The sequence below is a fragment of the Hyaloscypha bicolor genome (assembly GCF_002865645.1).
Source record: "Hyaloscypha bicolor E unplaced genomic scaffold K444scaffold_191, whole genome shotgun sequence".
Taxonomy (NCBI): Eukaryota; Fungi; Ascomycota; class Leotiomycetes; order Helotiales; family Hyaloscyphaceae; genus Hyaloscypha; species Hyaloscypha bicolor.
In genome coordinates this window covers 691,048-715,555 of record NW_020194693.1, presented here as the reverse complement: position 1 = coordinate 715,555, position 24,508 = coordinate 691,048, and the positions used below count along the sequence as shown (strand labels likewise).

At 33.6% G+C, this 24,508-nt stretch overlaps 3 protein-coding genes across 3 annotated transcripts; all 3 read left to right on the top strand.

Moving 5' to 3' along the window:
- Window positions 1-1,061: 1,061 nt before the first annotated feature.
- K444DRAFT_298311 (uncharacterized protein) lies at window positions 1,062-4,490 on the top strand. Its single transcript, XM_024871699.1, has 6 exons — window positions 1,062-1,480; window positions 1,535-1,807; window positions 1,868-2,116; window positions 2,167-3,965; window positions 4,093-4,101; window positions 4,159-4,490. The coding sequence occupies exons 1-6, from the start codon at window positions 1,317-1,319 to the stop codon at window positions 4,164-4,166; spliced, it is 2,502 nt and encodes an 833-aa protein (XP_024726251.1). The 5' UTR covers window positions 1,062-1,316; the 3' UTR covers window positions 4,167-4,490.
- A 4,056-nt stretch (window positions 4,491-8,546) lies between these two features.
- On the top strand, window positions 8,547-8,711 carry K444DRAFT_486844 (uncharacterized protein; the record flags this gene model as incomplete). Its single annotated transcript, XM_024873128.1, has 1 exon — window positions 8,547-8,711. A coding segment is annotated over one exon (165 nt), but the record flags the coding sequence as incomplete, so codon positions are not given.
- Window positions 8,712-13,376: 4,665 nt separating this feature from the next.
- K444DRAFT_549132 (HET-domain-containing protein) lies at window positions 13,377-14,777 on the top strand (the record flags this gene model as incomplete). Its single annotated transcript, XM_024876429.1, has 3 exons — window positions 13,377-14,229; window positions 14,266-14,422; window positions 14,468-14,777. The coding sequence occupies 3 exons, from the start codon at window positions 13,377-13,379 to the stop codon at window positions 14,775-14,777; spliced, it is 1,320 nt and encodes a 439-aa protein (XP_024726249.1).
- Window positions 14,778-24,508: the final 9,731 nt, after the last annotated feature.

The window sequence follows — 24,508 nt, the reverse complement described above, 5'->3', positions numbered from 1 at the left end:
CAATGACAAAGCAGTACTCAACCCCATGCACACTAGACAGCAGGGCTGATTACTCCTGCGAGTCCGATCGGGCACAGCACACCCAGATGCTCTCATGGTCTCTGAGGAATCTCGGCACTAGCTCGAGCTGGGTGAAACCAGGCCATTTCAATGTCAATGGCCGGTCTACTTTTGTTCAACACACTAAGGCAGACCAGATGACCGCTCGGGCTTGATTGAATGCAAGAACACGCAATGGGAATGGGTTCAGGACGTTGCTAAATTTTCAGATTGTTGCCGCAGTCAATGCTTGAAACCTTGGAGAGCTTGAGATCCCCGAGACGCTTGTCACTGGGCAGTCTACTTTTGCTGGAGCTGGTGATTGGGCGGTCTGCTTTTGTCTTCGGTACTGATAGGACAACGAGGTCTGTTTAGGGACAGGGGGGGGGGGGAAGCGTGGGCGGGATAAAGACACGCAGGCTGGCCGACAGAGGATTGCGAACTGTCTGCCTCTCGAGTTAGGGGAAACAACGAGGTCTGTTGAGGGACCGGGGCAGAAGCGTGGGCAGGATAATGACGGCAGGCTGGCTGACAGAGGATTTCGAACTGTCTGCCTCCCGAGTTGGGGGGGACAACCCATGCATTTCAATGCCCTAGGGTACATGCCGCGGGTGGAACAGCCCCCGGCACACGGCCGGCGATGTGGCGTGTAACGAAGCGGATGATTGGCTGGTCTCCTTTTGCTTGTACCGCGCATCGAGGTGGGTAGAACAAGAAGGCTGACTTGCTGCAGGATTAGATATTGGCGGTGCCGAGATACGTCCATCAAGACCCTTTTGCTTCAACGAAGTCGCGGCATAGACGGCAGGCAACCAGCGCGGACATGGCTTCAAATCGATTCCCTGTTGTCAAAATCGCAAGGAAGAATCGGCTGCTACGAGAGTGACACTGGTGCATGCAGCGATACACGTCGTTGCTGTCCGTAAATTTGATGAGGTGGGCTGAAGGCCACTGAGCAACGATGTGGCGCTCTATTGTTGTTGTGGTTGGCCACTCTCCTTTTTGTCTGTTTGAGTTTGAGCCTCGCACCAAAATCGCAACAGCCAAACCGGGCGTAAGGCAGCCTACCCACCCCAACCAAATTTCGAGATCTCAAAATCCTCCTCTTTCAACTCTATTTGCGATCTGTGGAGAATTCCTTCACAACTTCCCACGGCCGGGGCAAGGTATCTTTGGCATTGGAAGTCAGTACCTCCCCGCTTGCACCGCCAGCAGCCTCGTATTTTGGGGATCTCTGCCATAGCACACCTTTTTTTCCCACCAACTTCACCGCCGCTATGGATTTTGTACCAGGACCATTTGCCGTCTTCCGCCCCGACGTTGCGTTCAAGGAGAGATGGGGGCTGTTGAAACCTTACCTGCACGGCTATTACTACGATGAGAAGCTCAAATTGTCCCAAATCATCAAGATTATGAAGGAGCAGTACGGATTTGACGCGATGTGAGTTCAGGTGCCTCAAGATGAGTGTCAATCATTTCTAAGGAAGCATTATAGTGAGCCACAGTACAAGTATCAATTCAAGACTTGGGGATGGAAGAAGAATGTCCCAGCAACGAAGAAGGCGGAGATGTGCGAGATTGGACGTACGAGAGCATCTCTCGGCAAGTCGACAGTCATGAAATATAAAGGCCAAGACCTGGATCTGAACAAACTTCGTCGGTACGCCAAGATGGCCTCCAGAAAGGATGTTGTACTCCCAGCCAGCAGGAGTCAAGGATTGTCCGATGGAGGTTTCTTCAATTCTCAGCATCCGCTTGGAAATACGATGTATGCATAGTCCATCAACTGTACCTAACATATTTTTGGCTGTTAACTGACTCTGCGCAGATTTCTTCGATGGAACATTCCCTACAGAGCATTCTTTGGGCAGTGCCGGCTCCCCTCGATCGACCACCCATCACCTGCGAAATCAGATATATCCGTCGCCACTCCTCCAGAAGATCTTGTAGTATCTTCCAAAGGAATCTCTTCTCTTTCGAAGACTCTCAACGAAAAGGTTTCCATCGATCGGGCTCACCTATTCCTTGCAGGCAGGATCAATGATCTTGTCAAGTCAATGGACAGGAGGGAGAAAGAGTGCAGTACCTCGCGAACTCTGTGGGAACACCTGCTAATGGATGTTTCAGATCAACTTTCACGTGGCTGAATCAATTCTGGCTTTTTGGCTTTCAGACTGCTAAAAATTGGGGCCGGGGTCCTCGACACTGGACTGCTGACAATCTTGGCTTCTATCAACATCGAGGATCTGGAACGTTGTCACTGCCTAACACCCCAGGATTGAATGCGGGATCTCCGATGATATCAGATCCTGGCGAAAAAGGAGCCAAAGTCGGCATAAAACCGTCGCAATTGTGTCGATGGAGCATACACGTCCCTGACGAAGATTACGAGGAGGTTCCCTCGCCGCCAGGCGATGACGAATACGGTGATGGTCAGAATGAAAGTTCCTGGAAGGAATGGCCACAATCATGGGTAAATCATCCAATCGAGGAGAAGATTGTGGACGCCTTGCAAACCAACAGTTTCAGCAGCCTTTCGGTGGACGAGATACCGTTTTCTACTGCAAAAGTAGCCAGTGCCGCCAGCAAGTCGCCGAACGAGATTCTGGTGGAAACTGTGGGTTTCAGTATTATTGCCGGCAATATTGACCTTCTCGATACGCTACTCTCCGAGGCACGAAACAAAGCAGTGGATTTATCATCACTGTACCCCTTCCATCTGGCAATCAGTTATCTCCGCGGGTCAAAGACCTGTTGCAACCTTTTGGACCTTCTCCATTCCGTACCTCTAACAATTTGGCCATCGAAAAGTTCTTACAACTCTCTTGGCCACACGACTATTGACAACCTCATGATAACAATCTTGAAAAGTCATACGTCCACTACACCAGGGTTTGTCGACCATGCATTGGCAACAGAGAACCGCTTCTTGGGCGAGGAGGTCGATATCTGTGGGCGATGGGATGCTGATTCAGAGTGCTACCGCGAGATCTTGGGTTCCGGTGGACCATCAGTCCCTTTTGATTGGAAACACAAGTTCTGCCACACATCTGCCCAGGCTATCTGCCATTGCCTGGATTGCCTTCATAACTATTCGGCAAGGTCGCTCGAAACTCCAAGCGGACTTTTCCTTCGATATTGCTCGGAGTGCGGTCGGAAGCTACAACTCCTGCCTCTACATACGCTTGTACTAACCGCTTTTCAACTGGGAAGGAGCGGATGTCAGGGGGAAGACCTCTTCGGTGCGCTGGCATGCTTGCTGTGCTTGATCGACAATGGCATTGACCCTTGCCGTACTGCACATTTCTCAACTGCGGCTCTTTTGGGTATTGAGAGCAATGATCGATGTTCTCATGAAGACTTGTCTCCAATCGACCTCGCCGAACAAGTGCCGGAATCAATGACAAATACATGGCCACTGCCGGCAAGAAATGGATGGCAACTATTCTGCTTGGTCCTTCGGAAGTCTCACAACGAGCGCAGTCTACAAGATCTAGAGGATCGAGAACACGAGTATGGTGGTCGTTTTACGTCCACGGCATTCCGAGAGATAGACGGAATTGATAAGTTATTCTCGGACACATGCCGCCGCCATTGGGAAGACGACATTCCATCCTGTTTTGGTGGAAGCGCACAGCTCGGACATATTTGGGCATGGGTGCAGGCCGAATTTCTCTCTTACCGACGGCTTAAGGAGAATGATCCATGGACTTCAGAATACTTTGACATGGAAGAATTACTCAGAAGTTTGCAACTCGGAGACGGCATATCTCTTGGATTTCTTGAGCATGATATGTTGAAACCATACTGTCGATGCGGCAGGTTTACATGGGATACTCCGCACCGGGAGCAGACTGCCCAGTATTATTTTGGGAATCTTGATGACTACACAAGGTTGACAGCTATTCCTCTCCCAGGACGACAGTGTAAGTTCACCTACTCTTCCCCTCCCTTCCCTCTCAGTGCTGACGTATTCCTCTCCCAGGCCGACAGTGTAAGTTCACCTGCTCTTTCCCTCCCTTCCCTCTCAGTGCTGACGTATTCCTCTCCCAGGCCGACAGTGTAAGTTCACCTGCTCTTTCCCTCCCTTCCCTCTCGGTGCTGACGTACATGGGTTAGTGGAATGAAATTCAATTTCACGAAATGTGTACCTGCGCGAGTGCGTACCGAATTTGCAAAACCTTTTCTTCAGGAAATGGCTGGTGGTTCGACTGGTCTCATGTGAGACTATGTTGTGATTGTTTTGATTTAAGCGAGAGCAAAGGCCCTGGGAAAGGGGGAAAGTCACGTGCATTTTCACATCTATGGTTTTCATTTACATTGAGCTTTTGATGCGGACCTGGGCTGTTCTATTTCACGGGCTTCTTGATTCTACTCAGTAGTTGCTCGAACATTCTTGTCACAAATACCGCGGCCTGGCTGATGGAGTACTTCATGCCAGGATGAAGGCTGCCAAACGGGAATGTAGAGTTTTTTGTTTGAGACCTCATCCCTCGCCACAGGGGCAACTTCACTTCAGTGGCCATGAGCGATTGTGTATGGTTTGTGATACACAGGTCAGGTTCACAACTCTTTACCAGGACCCAGTGGTCTCTCCCCTCAACTGGGCAACGTTCATAGGCAGGTGGGAAGTGAAGTCGACTCTCCGTCTAATCTTACAACAGCGCCTATTGTCTACCAAACACTTATTGTCGATATCCTGAATGCTGTCATACCACGGGTGGCCTTCTTCCATTTGTTGTCATCGCCCTTTGAGTCGGTGAATCTTGAACCTTATGCCATTGTCGAAAATGAAGAAGCCGGCAATTCTCAATATCCCCCATCAACTTGAGAATTCTCTTTCCTTCTCGCAAACACAAACACCAAGCAGCAACGCAGTACCAAAGTCAGATTTGGGTGATATGGGAGAAGCAATGCAGCAAAGGTTCTCTCAGGAGACCCTACTAAGTACTGCTAGCTTCGATCACAGCCGGGCAGCCATTATTCAGGCCGAACATTGCGAACTTACCGACCCCACGACTCACGAAGTGGACACGTTTGGGGTTGAATCCAATACCTGGAGCTATTATTGTATGCTATTGAGCCTTTTCTTCCGTTCATATTCATACTGATGATAAACGACCAGTCGGGCAAAGTACTCCATTTCCTGGTGTGAACCCTGCGCCCACACCCGCGCCTGAGCCCACGCCTCCTTCTTAGCTGAGGGTCAAGTAAGAGGAGTTCACTTTAGGCCTAAGGTCCGTGGTCGTCGGGAAGACTTGAATATCTCCACCAGCACGGGTTTCAGTATCAGACCTTGAGCTTGCACCTGTCACACACTCTCCCCCACGCTGTTCAGAATCTCATTCTGCCCCTCCTCGTCTTCCCACACACATATCAATCGCCGTTCAGAAGAATCCCACACTCGCGCCTCACATTCCTCCCGACAGGGCCGTTCAGGATTCCCCAACCGTACGTTATACTCCTCTCGACAGCACCGTTCAGGGTCCGACTCTGCAGCACCCACGCGCAACTCACCACATATTCCAAGCCCAGAGTCTTTGCAATGGGGTATTTCAGGGCCACAGTCAGCGCTCGTGGCTCAATCACCCTTGTTGTCGTCCAAAGTATGGACTGGGAAGCCTTCAGGATGAAAACTACACTCGAGTAGCGCTGGATGGCAATCAAACGAAGAAAGGGCTATTGACCTCTATTCGAGTGGAGTAGAGAAACTGGGGAACTGCAACTTTCTGTCCGCTTTTACGCTCAGAATGCGTACCCAGAACTTTTAGGAGTAGATCGCAGCTACATCGATGCCTTCGAGACAATGATGGCGGAGTTGGTGATCCAGTATGAGTGTTTCATGGCACAGCAATACGTTGTGTTCTGGCCCGAGTTCCGATCTCATCCAGAATTGGCTAATTTACGGATATGGGAGAAGTTCGGTCAATATTACGCCTTTATCTCGGCCCGGGCTGGACTGAAGGGAAGGGCCCCCACCATCTTTGATGCGTTCAGGGCATTCTGTGCAGTACCGTCTGAGGACCGAGCCTCACTCGAGCATCCAGCCGTCTTCGACGACACCGTTCACCCTATTTCAGGACCCCGTCCCGAACCAGTTCATTATGGGCTCTATACCTGAACTACGCTTCCCAATCGACGTATCGCAAGAATATCTTTCGATATTGCCTATTTCAAGGAGGTGGGAGCCAGCACTCATTCATGACAATTAAGATTGGAAGCAAGTGGGAGCGGTGACAGAGGTCTGCACGTACATCTGTGTTTTGTTTCCTGAGTACCTGAATAACATATCCATTCCATATCAACGCCATAACCTGGCGAGGAAGTCAGTCTAGTCCTGGGAAGATGATTAGGAACAGGCCTTCAACTATTGCTTCCTAAACAAACCCGATAACACATCCCTTCCATACCCAAACCTAATACTAGAGGAGATCGAAGTCAGTTTCGTCAGGAGAAGACATCGGTACGTACTAATCATATCAATTCCTGAACGAACGGATGAAATAGAATCCAGTTCTCATCGCAGAATTCCACAGTGTTTGGCAGTCTTTGGCTACTCGGGATGCTAAAGTAGTTTATCAGACCTGAGAGACGGGCTCGCTGAGCCGCCTGTCGTTGAACAGAGGGATTCTGGATTGAAATGTCTACGAAGACAACGGCATAAAGTATCGGGCAGTGTGTCAAAAAAGTATTCAAGGTATTCAAGGTATTCATGAATATTCATGAATATCTTGAATAGAATATGAGTAGCGTAATTCTCAAAAATTTAGAGTAGAGTAGAATATATATTCATGAATATTCATGAATACTAGTAATTACTGGTCGAGTGACTTCACGTGACCATGGAAAATCAAGGTTTACTTAATAATTATTAAATAACTAAGGCGCCTATTAATAGCTCTAGTTAAACTAAGCTAAGACTTATATAATACTAGCTATATACTAATTTTCTATAATAATAAACTAATTATCCTCCTCGGAATCTTGTGCTTTGGTTCGCTTACCAAGCCTCGCCGTTGCCTAATTGGGTAGCGAGGTGGCGCTAGAGCTGGAGCAAGCGGAAGCTTTACCTAATATAGCTAGCTCTTCACGTGCAGAATCACGTGCAGAATCACGTGCATACTACTCAAAGTATTCATGAATATTCATCAATACCATGATTAGAATATGAATAGAATATGAGTAGCGGTCACTACTCTATTCTATTCTATTCTATTCATTTGACACACTGGTATCGGGAATACAGGGCATTTTGACCCTTGGTGCTCTACAAAGTACGAATTATAGGGCAAGAGTTCGCTATAAGCCCTAATAACTCCAGGCAGTACTCCCTAAATCAATGTAAAGAGGCGCTATAAGACATTCGCAGGGGATAAGTAGATCTTCTAGAGTTGTAGCGCTGTTGGTAGAGCAACTATAGCACTAGGACGCTAAACAAGCAACTATTATAGGCCTCCTTAGCGAAGACTCCCTTATAAGTACAGGGGAGAAGCCCTGAAGAGGTGGGGTAGCCCTTGTGGAAGGCGTAAATGCTGCTTTCAGAGGAAGGGCCTGGAATATAGGGCCCTATAGCGAGTTTACAGGGTGAAGAAAGCAGAGGCTCTATCACAGACGTCACAGTTGCTTGACAGCGTAGAATTACCGTTCCGTAGCTCCTAATAAATAACTGTTGCCCCTACTGTTACTGCCCAACTCAATACCGTGGATTTATGCACTGTTCGTATATTATATGGAGAGTATATCTTCAATTGCTACAGGTGTTGCGAGGCTGGGTTCATCTAATTTTGGCGGGCGTACCACTACACATCGATAAGCAAGGCCTCGAAATCGATTGTACGGGGCAGGGATTTTTACTGGGAAATCTCCCTGCCCTGAGACATTCCACATGCCAATCAGCAACCGTTCGGACCACACAAAATCCTCCTGCATTGCTTTGTTGGCAGGGCGCGCACTTCCCAATTGGCCCAGCACTAAGACTCTTTCAGTCCACTTAGATTTGAAAATACAGCCTTGACTGAGTGGCGCTACTGAATGTATTGCTCAAGCCTCATTTGATGCAACTGTTTCTGCCTAATCGCTCGATAATGCCTCACTTAAGTTCCTCGTGCCCCCAGCCCCAATACTTATATTGCTTCGTTGTGTAAAACGCAGCTCAGGTTTCTACAAACAACCAATACGCGCACAAGTGTGGAAGTAATCTTACAATGACTACTGACGGGGCCGGACTCTTTGCTGCGCTCATGTTAGGAGAGCTGAGCGGTTTTCCTCCACCAGAGGACTTACCTATTCAGATGAACCTCGATCGAGACGCTCTCGAAAATGATTTTCAATTGATAAGCATCAGTCTGCACGTTCTTAATCGAATGCTCGAGGACCGTGACTCAGATCCACCAATCTTCCAAAGCCTCAATAGCGGCAAGAATATAAGAGTGCTCTTGTTTGTTGAAGGCCCCGGCATGCAATGCGAACTCAGGGAGATCGAGCTAGGGTCAACAAACCCGAAAGATCGGTATCGAGCACTATCCTATGTTTGGGGTCCTGCTAAGCCGGAACGCGCCATCCTGTGTAATGGCGTGTATATTAAGGTGACGCTTAACCTCTTCGATGCATTATACGAGCTCCGAAAAATTAGGCCTGAACAAAACTGGTGGATTAATGCCATCTGCTTATAACTTGATCGATACCGAACGAAATACTACAGAATCTTGAGGTTTGGACCTCTGTTTTCTGAGGGGGTTCGTTTTCTACTAGTCGAATCGGGCAATATATCATTGCCTGTTATTAAAATATACCACCACATCCTGGAACAACTTCATTTTCAAGGATACTCCTTGAAGTCCCATACTCACGTTACAAATACAGCTTCAACGTTGCGTGGCAGCCTTTAGTAGGAATAGCAACAGCCTAGTACGAAGATCACGGCATAAAGTAACGGGATTACAGGGCATAAATTTATGCAGTCCACTAAAGTACCCTGTAAGGTCTTACTTGCCTTCTGAAGGGTATCAGTTATTTAATTAATTAATATATAAAGGAGTAAATTAGCTAACCCAATTAATAATAAGTAAAGATATACTAGCCATAATATATTACAATCTTCTCTTAGCCCCTTTTTTGTTCTTCCTTACATTTATTTCCCTCTTTTAGTCTAATTACCTCCTTTATATAATTAGAAATTGCTTTAATTTATTCTGAATTATATACTAAAATATACTTTTCTAATATTTCCCTTATTTTTCTCCAAGCTTCTTTTTATTACTAATAAGCCCTTCCTAGTAGTCTTTATCTTTATCTAAAACCATATATATTTAATAGTATTCAAATCAAGTAAATTACTTAGCTATAACATTTTTATAATTCTTTAAAGATTATAAATCTTTTATTAGTAATAAGATTTATAAGCTAGTATATTTTTCTTCTAAATAATTATCTTAGAATAATTCTTTTAGTATTTCTTTATAAAAGATAATAGCTTAGAAATAAGAATCTTCTTTTAATAATAATACTAATTAATTTTTCTTTATTTATTCTTTATTATAAAGCTCTAGGTTTCTTATTATACTTATATATTTTTCTTACTTTACTAAGCCTTTTTCTATATACTTTTATCTAATTTCTTAGCTACTTTCTTTATTACTTTTCTTATTTTTACTTATTTGCCTTTTTAATTAAGAAGTTTTTTATATCTAAATTAATCTTTTGCTTTTGCTTTTGCTTTTATTATATAGTTTCTCTTTCTTATATATAATATAGCCCCTTTTTATTATATAAGAACTCCTAAAATATAAATTTAGAAAAGCTTTTTTATTACTTTCTTATATAATATTTATTATATAACTTCTTAGAAAATCTTTATATTTTTCTCTTTTCTTTTATTTCTTCTAATTATATTACTATTTTATTTATAAAAATAATATTTTTCTAGTTCTTAAAACTCTAATATTTATATTTTAAATACTAGTTTAATCTTTACTTTTTACTAAGCTTATTTAAGTCAGGCTTTATTATTTAATTTATATTAAAAGTAACTAGTTATAATAAGAATCTTCTAAATAGTTTTTATAACTATCTCATAATTCCTCTTTCTTATTTTCTTTATAATTATAATGTAATAGAAATATAAAACAAGTAATAATATATAAAGAAGAATAGGCTTCTATAATATGAAATTAGAGAGTAAAAGTTAGTTAATTTCTAAGAACTAAAAAGAAATAAAGAGTAATATAAGTGAACCACGGACTATATAGATATCCGGAGATTATATAACAGAATCACGTGACTAATAGGAGTAAAATCCCTATTATAATAGTATAAGAGAAGCTATATATAATTAAATTTTAAAGAATAACTTATAAAATATATTTAATTATATTAAAAGAAATAACTAGTTAATTAGAATAAAATTAATTAAAAATATAATATACTTCTAAAAATATATCTTTATTCTCTCTTTATTTATATTATCTAATAAGGCTTATAAGTTCATAAATACGTATTTATAATACTTTAGTAGCTTTTTTAATATTATTTATAAATTTCTTTTATTTAAGTATATAAATAGCCTTAATTCTAGTACTAGTTAAGTACTTTTTATATATAATATCAGGTATTATAAAGGTTATAAAAGTAGCTACGAGAGAATAGAGAGAAGGAATAAAACTTAATACAAGTAAATTATTATCTTTATTTTCTAAATTAGATAATAAATTATACCAGATATTCTCTTTATCTTTAATAGCTTTAGTATATTCTAATATATCTAAATCAGAAGAGTTAAGGAGAAAAGAGAGCTCTAATTAGCTATTTAATAAATCAGGAAAGTCAAATAAACTATTAAAAGTAGCTATAATTACTGGCTTTAAATAAGAAGTGAGAGTAAAGAAGAGAGTGAGTAAGGAGCCTTGGTGGGGGGGCCCAAGAAGGGTAGTAAAGCTTACTTTACCCCGCTACCGATTACGGACGCAGGCCTAAAAATACAGGGGCTAAGGGCCTATAGAAGCCTGTGGCTTAATGCAACCTCCCAATCGAGCTGCATGAGATTATAGTGGGTCTTCAGGGGCCTTACGCCTCTGTTTCAGTATAATTATAGGGCTTACAGGGCTTATTGAGATACTATAGGGCCCATTAGTGGCCCTAAATTTATGCATGCTGCTGTAATCCCGTCACTTTATGCCGTGATCTACGTATCACGCATTAACCCAAATACGAAGGAGATGTGTTTTTGTTCGGAAAAGTAAACTTTGCTGCCTTGTCGACATATTGGGTAAGCTAGGGTGAGTTGGGGCGAGAAAGAGCTTGTCGGCAGAAGGAAGAAGGTACGAAGCAATAATAAGAAGGCGTAGATGGTGCTTCGCCTCCCGGTTGAAAATAGCTATTACTGTCTGAATTAAAAAGTGGTTTATGGGTTTATGTGGCGAACTATTTCGCAAGTTGCTTACAACCAAAACCCTTAATTAAAACTATTCGAAATGGTGGAGATTTCATAGACATGAGTTAAATTAAAGGCGCTTACAAGGAAGTTGTAAGCGCTGGTGTCTAATTCAGGGGTCTTGGCATTATCGACCACGTCGGCCCTCTCCCCGTCCCACAGCACACTACTTGTACATATAACCGCCCTCTAGCCCAATACTAGTCCTCAATCCTCTATCACAAAATGATTTCTCTTTTAGCTTCCGTTCTACTTCAAAAACAACAGGGACAGAATGAATCACAATTCTGCTGGTACTGCCGCACAATTTTTATCGAGCTGCTGCAGGAAGAAGTGAGAACTGATTCAAGGATTTGGGAGTTCCTGCTTTCGCATATCGGCTTCGGGGCGTTGGAAAAGTGTCAGTCTGTCCATGGGCTACGCAAGGGTGCGGAAAATGGATGCGTTGCTTGCAGAGTATTTTTGGCCTCATTCACGGTGGAAGAGCTGAATTATGCATCCAAATATGGGCGAGGTTGCTTGCTTTTCAATGAAACCATCATGGAGAATTCCGGATATGAGAATGATAAAGTTGTCAATATCGTGCTGCAGCTACCTGTACGCAAGAAACTTCTCCAATCTGTGTTCGATGGGCACATTTCTGCGACGCTTACTGTTCATATGGATCATGGTAAGATATTAAATAAATTGGGATTGTGGTACACTGATCAATAAATCACTCACAGATTCTATGGCGGATCAGCTTATGCCATTCATGTCGGGGACAACTGACGACGACGTAACTTGGACCAGAGCAAAACAATGGGTGCTCGAGTGCACCAAAGGAGAGGATCATCACCACTGCCAGAAAAACGTCATGGCTTGTCACGGCCTGGACACAGGCGTATATATAGCTTCTTCACCGCCCTTAGGGCACGATCATTCATACATATTTATACCAAAACACATACATTTCCACTTCCACAGCTTGTCCAGGCCGTGACATGGTAGCAATGCCCTAAGATTTCGACCTCCATATCGATACCTTATTGTGAGCTCTTAATTAAGTCCTCGACCCACATATACGCTATCCTCCAGAATGGCCCCCAACCCTAATCATATTGGATATTTTGATCCAGAAGGTATGGCTATAACCGGAAAGACGGTGGTTTATACAGACGTTTTCGCATTTACGTACATGCTCTTATACTTGGTAGAGACTCAGCAAGACAATATTCGTATAGCCTTTCCCCTCTGCCTTCGTGGTACTGCTCTCTTCTGGTACTTCACAGAGCTTACACACACCCCTGGAACGTCGTCTCCTCTCGTCCGTTCCTGTCTCTGAGATTTGCACTTCTCTTATTTCACGATTTAAACCCCCTTAGCGGTTTAACCAAAAGGATGCCCTTACGGACACCCAAATACAACGGATCGTTCAAGTGGTTTAGCAGATATGCTTGCAAGAGATACCAGCTCCTCCTACTCTCGCTCCTCCTACTCCTGCTCTCGCAACGAGCCCCCCTGCCTCTGCCAATGAAGACGAGGAAGACGAAGAACAACCCTCCACTCCTGCTCTCACGACGAGCCCCTCTGCCCCTGCTCTCACAACGAGCCCCTCTACTCCTGCTCTTATAAAGAGCTCCCTTCCTCTCACTCTTGCTCTTACAACGAGCTCCCTTCTTCCGACAAGCTCACTTCTCACAACGAGCTCTCGTTCCTCCTTCGCAATTTATATTAAAGGGCAAATGACCCGTTTAAATGGCATTGGTTAGGAATAGGGATATTCCTTTTCTTCTTTTTGAGGGGGCATGTCACGTGCTGCGCACAGGCGTATATATAGCTTCTTTACCGCCCTTAGGGCACGATCATTCATACGTATTTATACCAAAACACACCACATTCCACTTCCACAGCTTGTCCAGGCCGTGACATGGCTCCTCGATTACCAAAACGTCTCGTCTCCATATCTCCTAATGGCCAATTCACTCGCCTTTGCCTCACCTCCCAGATCCCAAATAGAAATGGCCTGCGCTACCTTGCTCTGACCCACTGCTGGGGGAAAAGACCCATGCCCCTCCTTGCAAATCTAAACAACCTAGACTCCCTTCTCCAAAATATCCCGTTCGAGAACCTCTCTAAGACTTTTCAGGATGCCATCATTGCCACCCGGCGGCTGGGGTTCCAGTATATATGGATCGACTCCCTCTGCATTCTTCAAGACGATGATGACGACTGGATAAATGAAGCCGCGCACATGGGGAGCATATACTCAGGTTGCTTCTTGAACCTCGTCGCCGCCGATGCGCCTGATGGAGCTGCTGGCTGTTTCTTTGAGCGTGACCCCACTGCCAAGTTCCAGCTTCGCGACACCTCAAATGGAAATACATATCCTTGCTTGCTCAACAAATCGGAATATCTCTCACACACGTCAATATTGAAGCGTGGCTGGTGCTTCCTGGAGACGTTACTGGCTCCACGAAGCCTGTACTTCTGCAAATCGCAATTGCTTTGGGAGTGCCGTACACTCCAGACGTGCGAAATACTGCCCAAGGTGCTATCCTGGACCCCTCCAGTCCACAGGTCAGTGATAAGCTGGGATGAAGACTTTTTAGAAGCAGAACATCTACACATTCTCCGAAGGATGGCGTACGAATGGCTAAAGATAGTGGGCCTGTATTCCCGAACGACGATAACATACCCTAAAGACAAGCTCACCGCCATATCTAGCATCGCGCGCATGTTTTCGCACTCAAAGCTCGTCAGACAATGTGTTCGTGAGTCGGGTTCTAAATCCGAATATTTTGCCGGGCTATGAAGAGTGGGTATCGAGTTCCAGCTCCTCTGGTACGTGCAACCCTCGCACAAAAGGTCGCGAGATAAGAACCTTCGAGCGCCATCGTGGTCATGGGCAAAGATCGATGGTGTTGTGCATAACATGTTGGAGGAGCCCTATGACGACTGGGAAGGCTTCGAGACGTCAGAATTTTCCAGGCTTGTCGCGAAGGTAACTATCCAGGAAAGCAAATTGAAAGTCCTAGGCTGTAAGACGCAACTGGCAACAAAAGACCCGTACGGAGAAGTGCACGGCGGATCGTTGACGTTGCGGTGTCCGATTCCAGAGAGAGTGCCATTGGTGAACAGAAAGCTGCTTCGACGTGGATGGAGGATACGCTTTGTACGCACGTATTTGGATTTTCTTGGATCCAAAAACTGCGAAGTCTTTATGGTTCCGATATGGGTAACCTTTGATTCTGTGTTTGGTCTTCTGCTTGAACGCGACAAGGATCCTGGGACTTACCGCCGCGTTGGATTGTACAGGATGGACTATTAAACAAGCTCAGACCCCGTGAAGAAAGGTTCTATTGAATATGAAAGAGAAGCAGCTATAAACTCAAGCCGATTAATTACCATTACCATTATATAGCCTAATATCAATTTTGTTGGCTTAGAGTTTATGAAATAGGTTATTGGGAGTTTCTAAGATATATTCAGTAAATGACAGAGTAGGCTTAGCTACAGCCTTTGATAAATCCCCAAAGTAATATTAGGTTACCTCTGTTTAAAAACTTGGAGCTAGTTCTTGCAGATCATCCGTAAGGGATATTCTCACAAACTTCCATTTGTCACAAATAAAGCATGAGACGCTAGCAAGGAGGAATCTGCCAGCAGAGTCTGCTAATAGAGGGTCGGTATAAGGAGAGCACCTGGACCTGTGGTATTAGCTTTTCACACAGTTCTAACCTGTTTGAGAATGACTTTTGACAGGCCCCAGGAGCTGCCCGGGGTGCGACTTGTTGGCCTCGCTCGCCTTGGTCATGTGGTTTGCTCATAAGTCGATTGATACCAATTAAAACACCCTAGAAACTTGAGGGTTTGACCTCTGTTTGCCGAGGGATTTCGTTTTGCGCTAGTCGGATTGGGAAATATACTCACCCATTTACGGAATAAGGCCAATGAGAAATGCCTCTGGAGATAAAACCTGCTTTGCCTCGATCTCCAAATTCCTAATCAGCTCGCTTAGCTCTGTTGAACTGGCTAAGTAATAAAGCTAGGGTCACGTGCTTGCAATATAAACCAAGTAAATAATACTGAATTGACTGCTATTCTATAGTAGTAAGTAGCCCGTATATATAGCTTTGAACCCCTAAATCACATATACTAAATCCCTATATTAGCTAAACCGATTCTAGCTATATAGGATATTTTAGTTATATAGAATATTTTAGTCATATAAGATATTTTAGCTATATAAGATATTCTGGCTATATAAGATATTTTAGCTAGATAGAATATTAAGCTAGTATATGGCCCTATAATATTCGGTTTCAGGGCTTACTAAGTCTATTAGGGGCCTCAGACTCCTAATTTTAATAATTCTTTTATATATTATTAAAAATAATCTTAAAGAAATAATTCTAAAAATTACTACTTTATTTACTAAAGCTCCCAGAGCCTTAGTACCTAAAAAATTAGAAATAGCCTAAAAACAGCCCAGAAAATAGCTTATAATTCTATAATTATAATATAAATAGCCCTTTAATATAATATCTAAGGGCTATAGATAATAAGAACTTAGTAAATATATTAGTTACTATTTTCTTAATAGAAATATATTTAATAGTTACTTTATTAAAAGCTATTAGCTCTCTAATATAATAGTAGCAAATATTAATATATTTCGTTTAACTATAAGCTATAGGGTTTCTAGCTAATATTATATAATTCTAATTATTACTAAATATAAGAATTAAAAGAATAATATTTAAATATTAAATATATTTAAGTTCCTTAAATAAAGCTCTAATTTACTAGCTCTATTTACTAGCCTCTAATAGGCTTATATACTCTAATTAAATAATAGAAGTAGTTATATAATAGGTTTTTTATTAAATAAATATAAATATCTTATAATAGAATATCTATTTATTATATTTCTTATAAAATCTATATTATTAAAGCCCTAAAGCTTAAGGCTTTTAGTTTTTCTAGTATTATATAAAATATTATAATTTATAATATTTTTTAGATAATAAAATATTCTTAGTATAGTATTTTAATATTATATAATAAGTTTATTATAATATTAGTTAAACTATTCAATTATATAAATAATATTAAAATAAAAGTTTTTTAAAACCTATATAATATAGCCTATAGCCTTTTAATATAAGTTCTAATTAGCCTATTTCTTTTTTAATTATACTATAATTAGAGTATTCTAGTTATTTATAAAAAGGTTTATAGATTTAGCTTCTTTTAGTTTAAATCTTTTTATAAAGCCTATAATATATTTAATATAATTTCTATATATTTAAATATCTAAAATTAGAGCTATATTTCCTAAATTCTTGATTTTTTATAAAAAGACTATTTTATTAATAATCTTTTAAATAGTTTATAAATTATAGCTTAGAACTAATATATTATTTATATAGAATTTTATAATTATATTATAATCTATAATAATAAAAATACTCGATTTACTAAAATAGAAATTAAAACCGAGAATTTTAAATTCTATATAAGCTTTAATATATTATTTCCTTTTTAATTATTTAAGCCTATATAAAGAATTAAATAAAGAAATATTAAGCTTTTAAAATATTTAAATATTTTAAAGAAATATATATATATTTTAATATAAAGTTTAAAATATAAATAAATACTAATTATATTAATTTAATATATTTCCAAATTCTTATAAATTCCTAAAACTAGTAAAATCCTTAAGCTTTTAGCTCTAATAATAAAATTAAAAGTTTCTAGAAAATTATTTCCTAGAATTTAACTAAAGCTTTAGTTTATTAATCGAGTTTTATATTAATTAATTAGGCCTATAAATATATATTTAATAATAAATATCTATTTATAGCCTATAGTTTTTTTTCTAAAAAATAATAATACTAGTTTCTAGATATTTAGAACTTATAATTTAGAAAACTTTTTATTAATTATTTACTTCTAATAGGCTTTATAAATAGAGTTATTTATAGTTTTAATATAGGTTTTTAGAATTAAATATTCTATAATTACTATATTTATATAATATTCTAAAGAACCTATAATTAGTAATTTTCTCTAATTATAGGAATTAGGATTTTTTAAATTAGGATTTCCTAAATTAGAATTTAAAGCCCTTATATTTACTATTATAATATTCTTATAATTCCCTGAAATACTTTATTAGAAATTAGATAATAAAGAAATAAAGCTAGAAAGTCATATATATTTCCTAAAAGCTCTATAATTATAAGAGCTTTAGGTTATTTTCTAATAGCTTTTATAAAATTAAATAAAACTATTTCTTTTTTTTAAAAGCTTTTTATTTTAATTCTATTCTAATTATTTATTTTTATAAAAAATAAATATTATAAATATTATAATTTTTTTCTATTTAGGCTTATATAGCTTATATTACCTTAATATAGATATATAGTCTATAAAATAGGCCTTAATAACTATATATATATTATAAATTTATATATTATAAATTTACATATTTTAAAATATCTAAAATTAAAATATTTTCTATTATAGGCTTTTTTAAAAATATTTCTATTAGGGCTATTAGTATTAGATTATTTTATAAATAATAGATTATAATTCTAGCTTTTTTCTAGAATTATATAAAAAGTTTAATATTTAATAATATAATTCTAGCTATTAATATTAAATTCCTATTTAGATATTTAAAAACCTTATTTTATTTAGAAATATAAATAATATATTTAAACTATATATTATAGTTATCTAATAATAAAGTTCTTAAAAACTTATATTTTAAGATATTATTATAATATATAACTTTAATTTTATATTTTAATTCTAGCTTTACTAGAGCTTTAAATTATAAAAATATAGTTTTTAGCTATTTCTTAGTTTTAGTAAAATCTATTTATAATTTATAAATATAGTTATTTATAAATATAAATATATAAATATTTTCTTCTAGTATAAATATATTATAAAAGCCTTATAGATTATTATAAATATATTTTAATGAATTTATAATTTATTTAAAAGCCTTTTAGTTTATTATTCTTATTATTTTAGCTTTAATATAGAACTTATAGAACTTCTAAAAAGCCTTAATAGGCTTTTTAAATCTTATAGAAATAATATATTCTAGTTTTAAATTTATGAAACTCAAATAGCTAAACTAATAATATTAGAAATAATTATTAGCTTAATTTTTTAATATAATAATTACTTTTAGTTTAATATTAATACTTTATAAAATACTATCTAGAATATATACTTTTCCTAAATAGCTAATAATTCCTATTACTATTTCCTGAAATTTAATTAAAAGCTTTTTTCTAATAAAACTAATAGTAATATATATAATAATACTTTTATTCTAAAGTTATAATATTAAAATTAGGCTTTTAGTAAGCTTTATAGTTTATATAAAGGCTTTTAAAGCTATTTATAAAATATAATACTTTTTATAATAGTTGAAATCCGGGCTTTATTTATTATAATTACTAGTATAAAAGTATTTAATATTTTATATTTAGTAAAAGCCTTTTATAAATAAATTATATATTAGGAGCTTTTAGAATTAATAATCTATAATAAATTCTTATTATAAATAGGCTTTACTAAAACTATTTAACTAGTTTTAGTATTATTAGTATTTATTATAAGCTTTTTAATTAATTTTTCAGGTTCTAGAAAGAATTCTTTATTTTTTTAGAAATTATTAAAAGTCTTATATTAGGGTTCTTTTTCTAATTTTCTTACTTTTCTACTTTTTTATTTTTATAATTAGATTTTTTATAGCCTTATTTACTATAATTAAAATACTTTTTCTTTATTTTAGCTAGTAAAATAGATTTCTTTAAAGCTTCTTTTAAATCTATTCTTTATTTATATTTACTAAAATAAGCTACTATTATATTATAATTAATAATAATATTACTAATCTCTAATTATAATATTAGAGAAATAAAGCATTTATCTAATATTCTAATAATTCTAAAAAGAATTAATATTTTAAGGGTTTAAAAAGCTTTTTATAGAATTAATAATTCCGATTTTATATTATAAAATATTTAATTCTATAGATATTATAATAATAATAATATTTTATTTTAATAGCTTATAGCTAATAAAAGCCTGAATTTTAGTATTAAGCTATTATATATTTAGAGAAATATATAAAGCTTTTAGTATCTTTTATTATTTTCTGGCTATTATAATATAATAGACTATATTTTCTAAAAATTATATTATTTTAATAGTTTTAAGATTTTAGTTATATAATAAAGACTATAGTCTTTTATATATAACTTATAGGAATTATATAAGAAAGCTGATTTTTCTATAATTCCAGAAAATAATTCCTTTTTAGTATTTAATTAATTAAGCTTTTATATATTATATACTATTTATATTTTACTATTTATACTTTTAATTTATTATTTTACTATTAAATTATATTTTATATTCTAATATACTTTATATAAGTTTTTGTTTTATTATAGTTTCTCTTTTATATATTTTATAATAAGTAATATAAAAAGAATTAAAAATTTATAATTAAAATAATACTTTTATAAAGTTCTAAAAAGTATTTATAAGGCGAATTATTAGTTTAGTAAATTTAGAAAGAAAAGGGCTATTATAATACCTTAAACCTAAAGCTAAAATATTAAGGATATATAAGTATTAATTTTAGTATTTTATATTAATTTCTAATATATTTAGTAACTTGAATATAAGTTAGTTATAAGATATAATTACTAATATAATATATAGAAATAAAGACTAATTATAAAAGAAAAAGAAATAAAGGAAATAAAATAAGAAATATTATATTAAGATAATATAAATTAGATTTTAGTATTTAAAAATAAAGTTATATTATTAATTTATATATTATTTTTAGTTATAATAAAAACCGGAATAGAAATAGTATTAGTTTTAATAGAAAAGCTTATTTCTAAATCCGGAAAAGATATTTAAAAGAAGAAATACTTTTAATTTTAAATAAAATAGTAAATAGAAATTAGAAGAAAAAAAATTTAAAAAAAAATTAGAAATAAGAAATTATATAAATTATCTAAAAAAGCTTCTAGAAAAAGAAAAGAATATTAAATAGAAATAAAAAAAAGAATTCGGAAAAATCAGAAAAATTAGTAAAATTATATTTATTATTTTTATTATTATTTTTAATATTATTATTAGATATATCTAGTTTAGTAAAAATGAAAATAAAATACTATAGATATTAAGTTAATAAAATAGAAAAGAAAATATAAATAATAGAAATAAAATTAGAAAAGCTACTATTTTTTTATTACTAATACTAAAATTCAAATCTCGATTATATTTATTATTATTAACTAGTTTCTTTTAAATCCCGATTTCTAAACTAAAAAATATATTTAAATAAGAAATTAGTTCTTTAGGAATCTTATTAATAGAAGTTTTAGATATAGAAATTATTAAGATTAATATAATTAAGAATAAATATATATTAATACCGGATTTAAATTTATTATTTATAAAATTTCCTAAAATATTATAGTTTTAAAGAAATAAAATTTCTATATTTTTAAAATAATATATAAATATATATAAGAACTATTATATTTCTAATAATATTAAAAAAAAAGAGAATTATTTATTATATTTCTCTTATTTATAAAAATTAAATTAAGGCTATACCAGAATACTATATTAATAATTCAGGAAATTATTAGAAAACCAAGTTCTTTAAGGCCTTATTAAAGAAATTCCGAGAGTATATCTAAGAAATACTTAAAATTAGTTATAACTTTCTTAATTAGATTATTATATAAATCTAAAATAAAGAAATCTTTTCTAAATCTTATATTAATATATTTAATATTAAGAATTTATAAAAGAATTATTTATTCTAGTAAGAGATTATATTTTTAAGAATATAAATTTCGAGTTTATAGATATTTTTATTTATAAATAATAAAATATATAAAAAAAGTAATAATATTCTATTAGTATTAGTTTACTAGTTATATATAGTACTATTATATAAATATAGAAATACTAGTTATATTAGTTAGTAAAGTTATTATTATTTAGAAGTAGGAATTATAGTATTATAGTATTAATATATGATTCCTAAATCTACTAAGCCTAAAGGGATCTAGTTTACTAGTCGAGTTACTAATAAGACGCGAGGTTATATAATTATATCTTATATCTTATATCTTATTACTTATATTTCATATCCCGTATCCCGTAACTATATATATAACTTCTAAAGAAATAGCTATATTAATAATTAGTATAAAGAAAAGAAATACTATTTTAATATTATTAATAATTCAGATATATCTAGATTTAAATAAAAATACTTGAATATAATAGTCTATAATATATTTTCTAAAGCTATTATAAATATAAATAAAAAAAGAATCTAGTTTATAACTAATTATATAAAACCTATTAAAAGTAATAAATCTAAAAGAAATAATATTAACTAGCTAATAAAAAGTCTAAAAAAACTATTTATTATTACTATAATTTAAAAAAACCTATAAAAATAACTTAATATAACTATTTTTATAATTCGGGAAAATATTTATAACCTATTTATATAATCTAGTTAATTATAATAAATATAATAGTATTAATAGTCTAATAAATATAATTCGGGTTTTTAGGAAGAATATACTAGAAGTTATAATAGAGGTTATAAGAAATACTATAATAGCAATAGTAATTAAACTAGAATAAATAAAGAATATAGATAACTATATTCTAGAAGAAGTTAGTTTTAAATATAATTAGAAAATACTATTTAAGTTAATATAGCCTATAATATAGATCTAGAACCGAGAAAATAAATTTATTATAGATATTATAATAGAAATAAGAATAATAATATTAATTTAAAATATATTTATATTTTTTAGTTCTATTATCTATTAATAAAAGAGCTTATAAATTATAAATATATTTACTAATTTAATAGAAAATAATATAAAAAGCTATTTAAGTCTAAATAAGAAAGTATTTTCTTTTTTTTACTAGTAAATACTAGTAATTTAATTAAATTATTTCTTAAGTCTAAAAAGAAGAATTTAATTATAATTTAAATACTTAACCTAAAAATATCTATAAATTAATAGGAAATATCTAATTTATTAAATAAGAAAAAGAAAAGAAAACTAACTAACCGGAATTTATATATAGAAATAAGTAAGTTATATCTAGGAAATCTAAATAATTGCTTTATTTTAGAGAAAATTATATTGAAATTACTAATATTTCAGGTTCTAGAATTAATAAATAGTATTAAAATTTAGCTATAAATAGTATTTCTATTAATATTATAATAGGTTTCTTATTAAAAAGAAAAGAAAAAGAAATAGAAATAGCTAAAAAAGTTTTCTAAAAATAAGCCAGAATAAAAGAAAAGCTATTTTATATAAAAGATTAGAAAAATATTATTTTAAAAAATAATAGATAAGAAAATAGTCTAGCTAAGAATATAAATATTAATACTTCCGAGAATAAATAGAATAAATTAGGAATCTAGTATATTTTTAATTATAATAAATATAAGATTTCTAAAATTAATAATATTTTAATAAAGCTATCAAAGAAAATAATTATTTTATTTCTAAAAACTTAAAAAAAACGAGAATATTTATTAATACTTTAAAAATACTAGATCTAGTTATTATATTTTAAAATTAATAAATTAAGAATAATATTCTTTATTTAATTATCTTATAAATAGGAAATACTATTATATTAAATATAATTAGATATATTAGAAGATTTATAGAGCTTATAGCTATAGCTTATATAATAAATAAAATATTTAAGAAATTAGAAATATTAATTTAAATATCTAATACTAATAAAATTATTTAATTTAAAGGCAATAGTATTAATATTCGAATATTACTAGCTTATAAATATATTATATAATTTCTATATTTTTAATTCGTATTTCGAGAACTTTAAAAAAGTATTAAATATAAAGAAATAATTAATACTAGAACTAAAATTAATATTTTTCTTAAAAAGATTACTAATAATATTAGTAAAATAATATATAATACTATAAATTATTAAATATTTACTATTACTAGAATAGAATTTGGATTTATAAAAATAATAAAGTTTAGAGCTAAGATTATAAATAAAATAGAATATAAAAATACATTTTTTCTAGTTAAAAAAGTTTTAAAGATTTTATTTAATTAATTATTTTTAGTAAAAATAAAAATAAATATTATATATAAAAGTAATAATTTATAGAATAAAAGATTTATTAATTCTAAAAATAATTAGAATACTTATATTATTATAATTATTTTATTTTTAAAAAATATTAGAAAATAAAAGAAAATAATAGTTTAAAAATACTAAGCTTTTAGAATTAAGGAATTAAATAATATAAAATAGAAAACTAAAAATAAAAAGGAAAAATAGAATCTAGTATTATAACTAATAATAATATTAAAAGAAATAGAAAAATACTAGAATTTCTTACTAATTCTTTTATTTTAGATTTAAAAGTTTAGAAAATTAATAATATTTTTAGAAAAACTAAAGCAGAAAAGATTCTAGTTAGAATATTATTAAGAATAGTTCCGGACTTAATAAAAAAGAAATAAAAAGAAATAAAAAGAATATTAAATAAAGATATTTCTAAAAAAAAAAAGTATTTTCTAATAATAAAGAAATATATTTCTAAAGCTATAGAATATAAAACCTAAAACTAGAAAGAATTCTAGAATATATAAGAGTTTAAGAAAGATATATTAGAATACTAGATAAAAAGATATTCTTTATACCTAAATAGAAAGAAGCTAAATAAGAAAGTTATAAACTTTAGAAATTAGATAAAAATAATACTAGAGAAAATAGCTATAGCTTTTAAAAAAAAAAATTATAGTTTATTTCTAATTATAGAAATATATAAAATAAAAAATAAAAAAAATTAATTAGTAAATACTAATAATAGAATTAAAAAAGGCTCTAATAAATATTTAAACTAGTTTAAAAGATTTAAAATTAGAGAATATTTATAGAAATATATTAAAAAATATAAGA

What these genes read in the sequence shown, in the direction of transcription:
- K444DRAFT_298311 (XM_024871699.1), top strand. Translation starts at nt 1,317, where the DNA reads ATGGATTTTGTACCAGGACCATTTGCCGTCTTCCGCCCCGACGTTGCG. An exon ending in CAGTACGGATTTGACGCGAT is followed by an intron (nt 1,481 to 1,534) that starts GTGAGTTCAGGT and finishes GAAGCATTATAG; the next exon opens with TGAGCCACAGTACAAGTATC. An exon ending in ATGGACAGGAGGGAGAAAGA is followed by an intron (nt 2,117 to 2,166) that starts GTGCAGTACCTC and finishes TGGATGTTTCAG; the next exon opens with ATCAACTTTCACGTGGCTGA.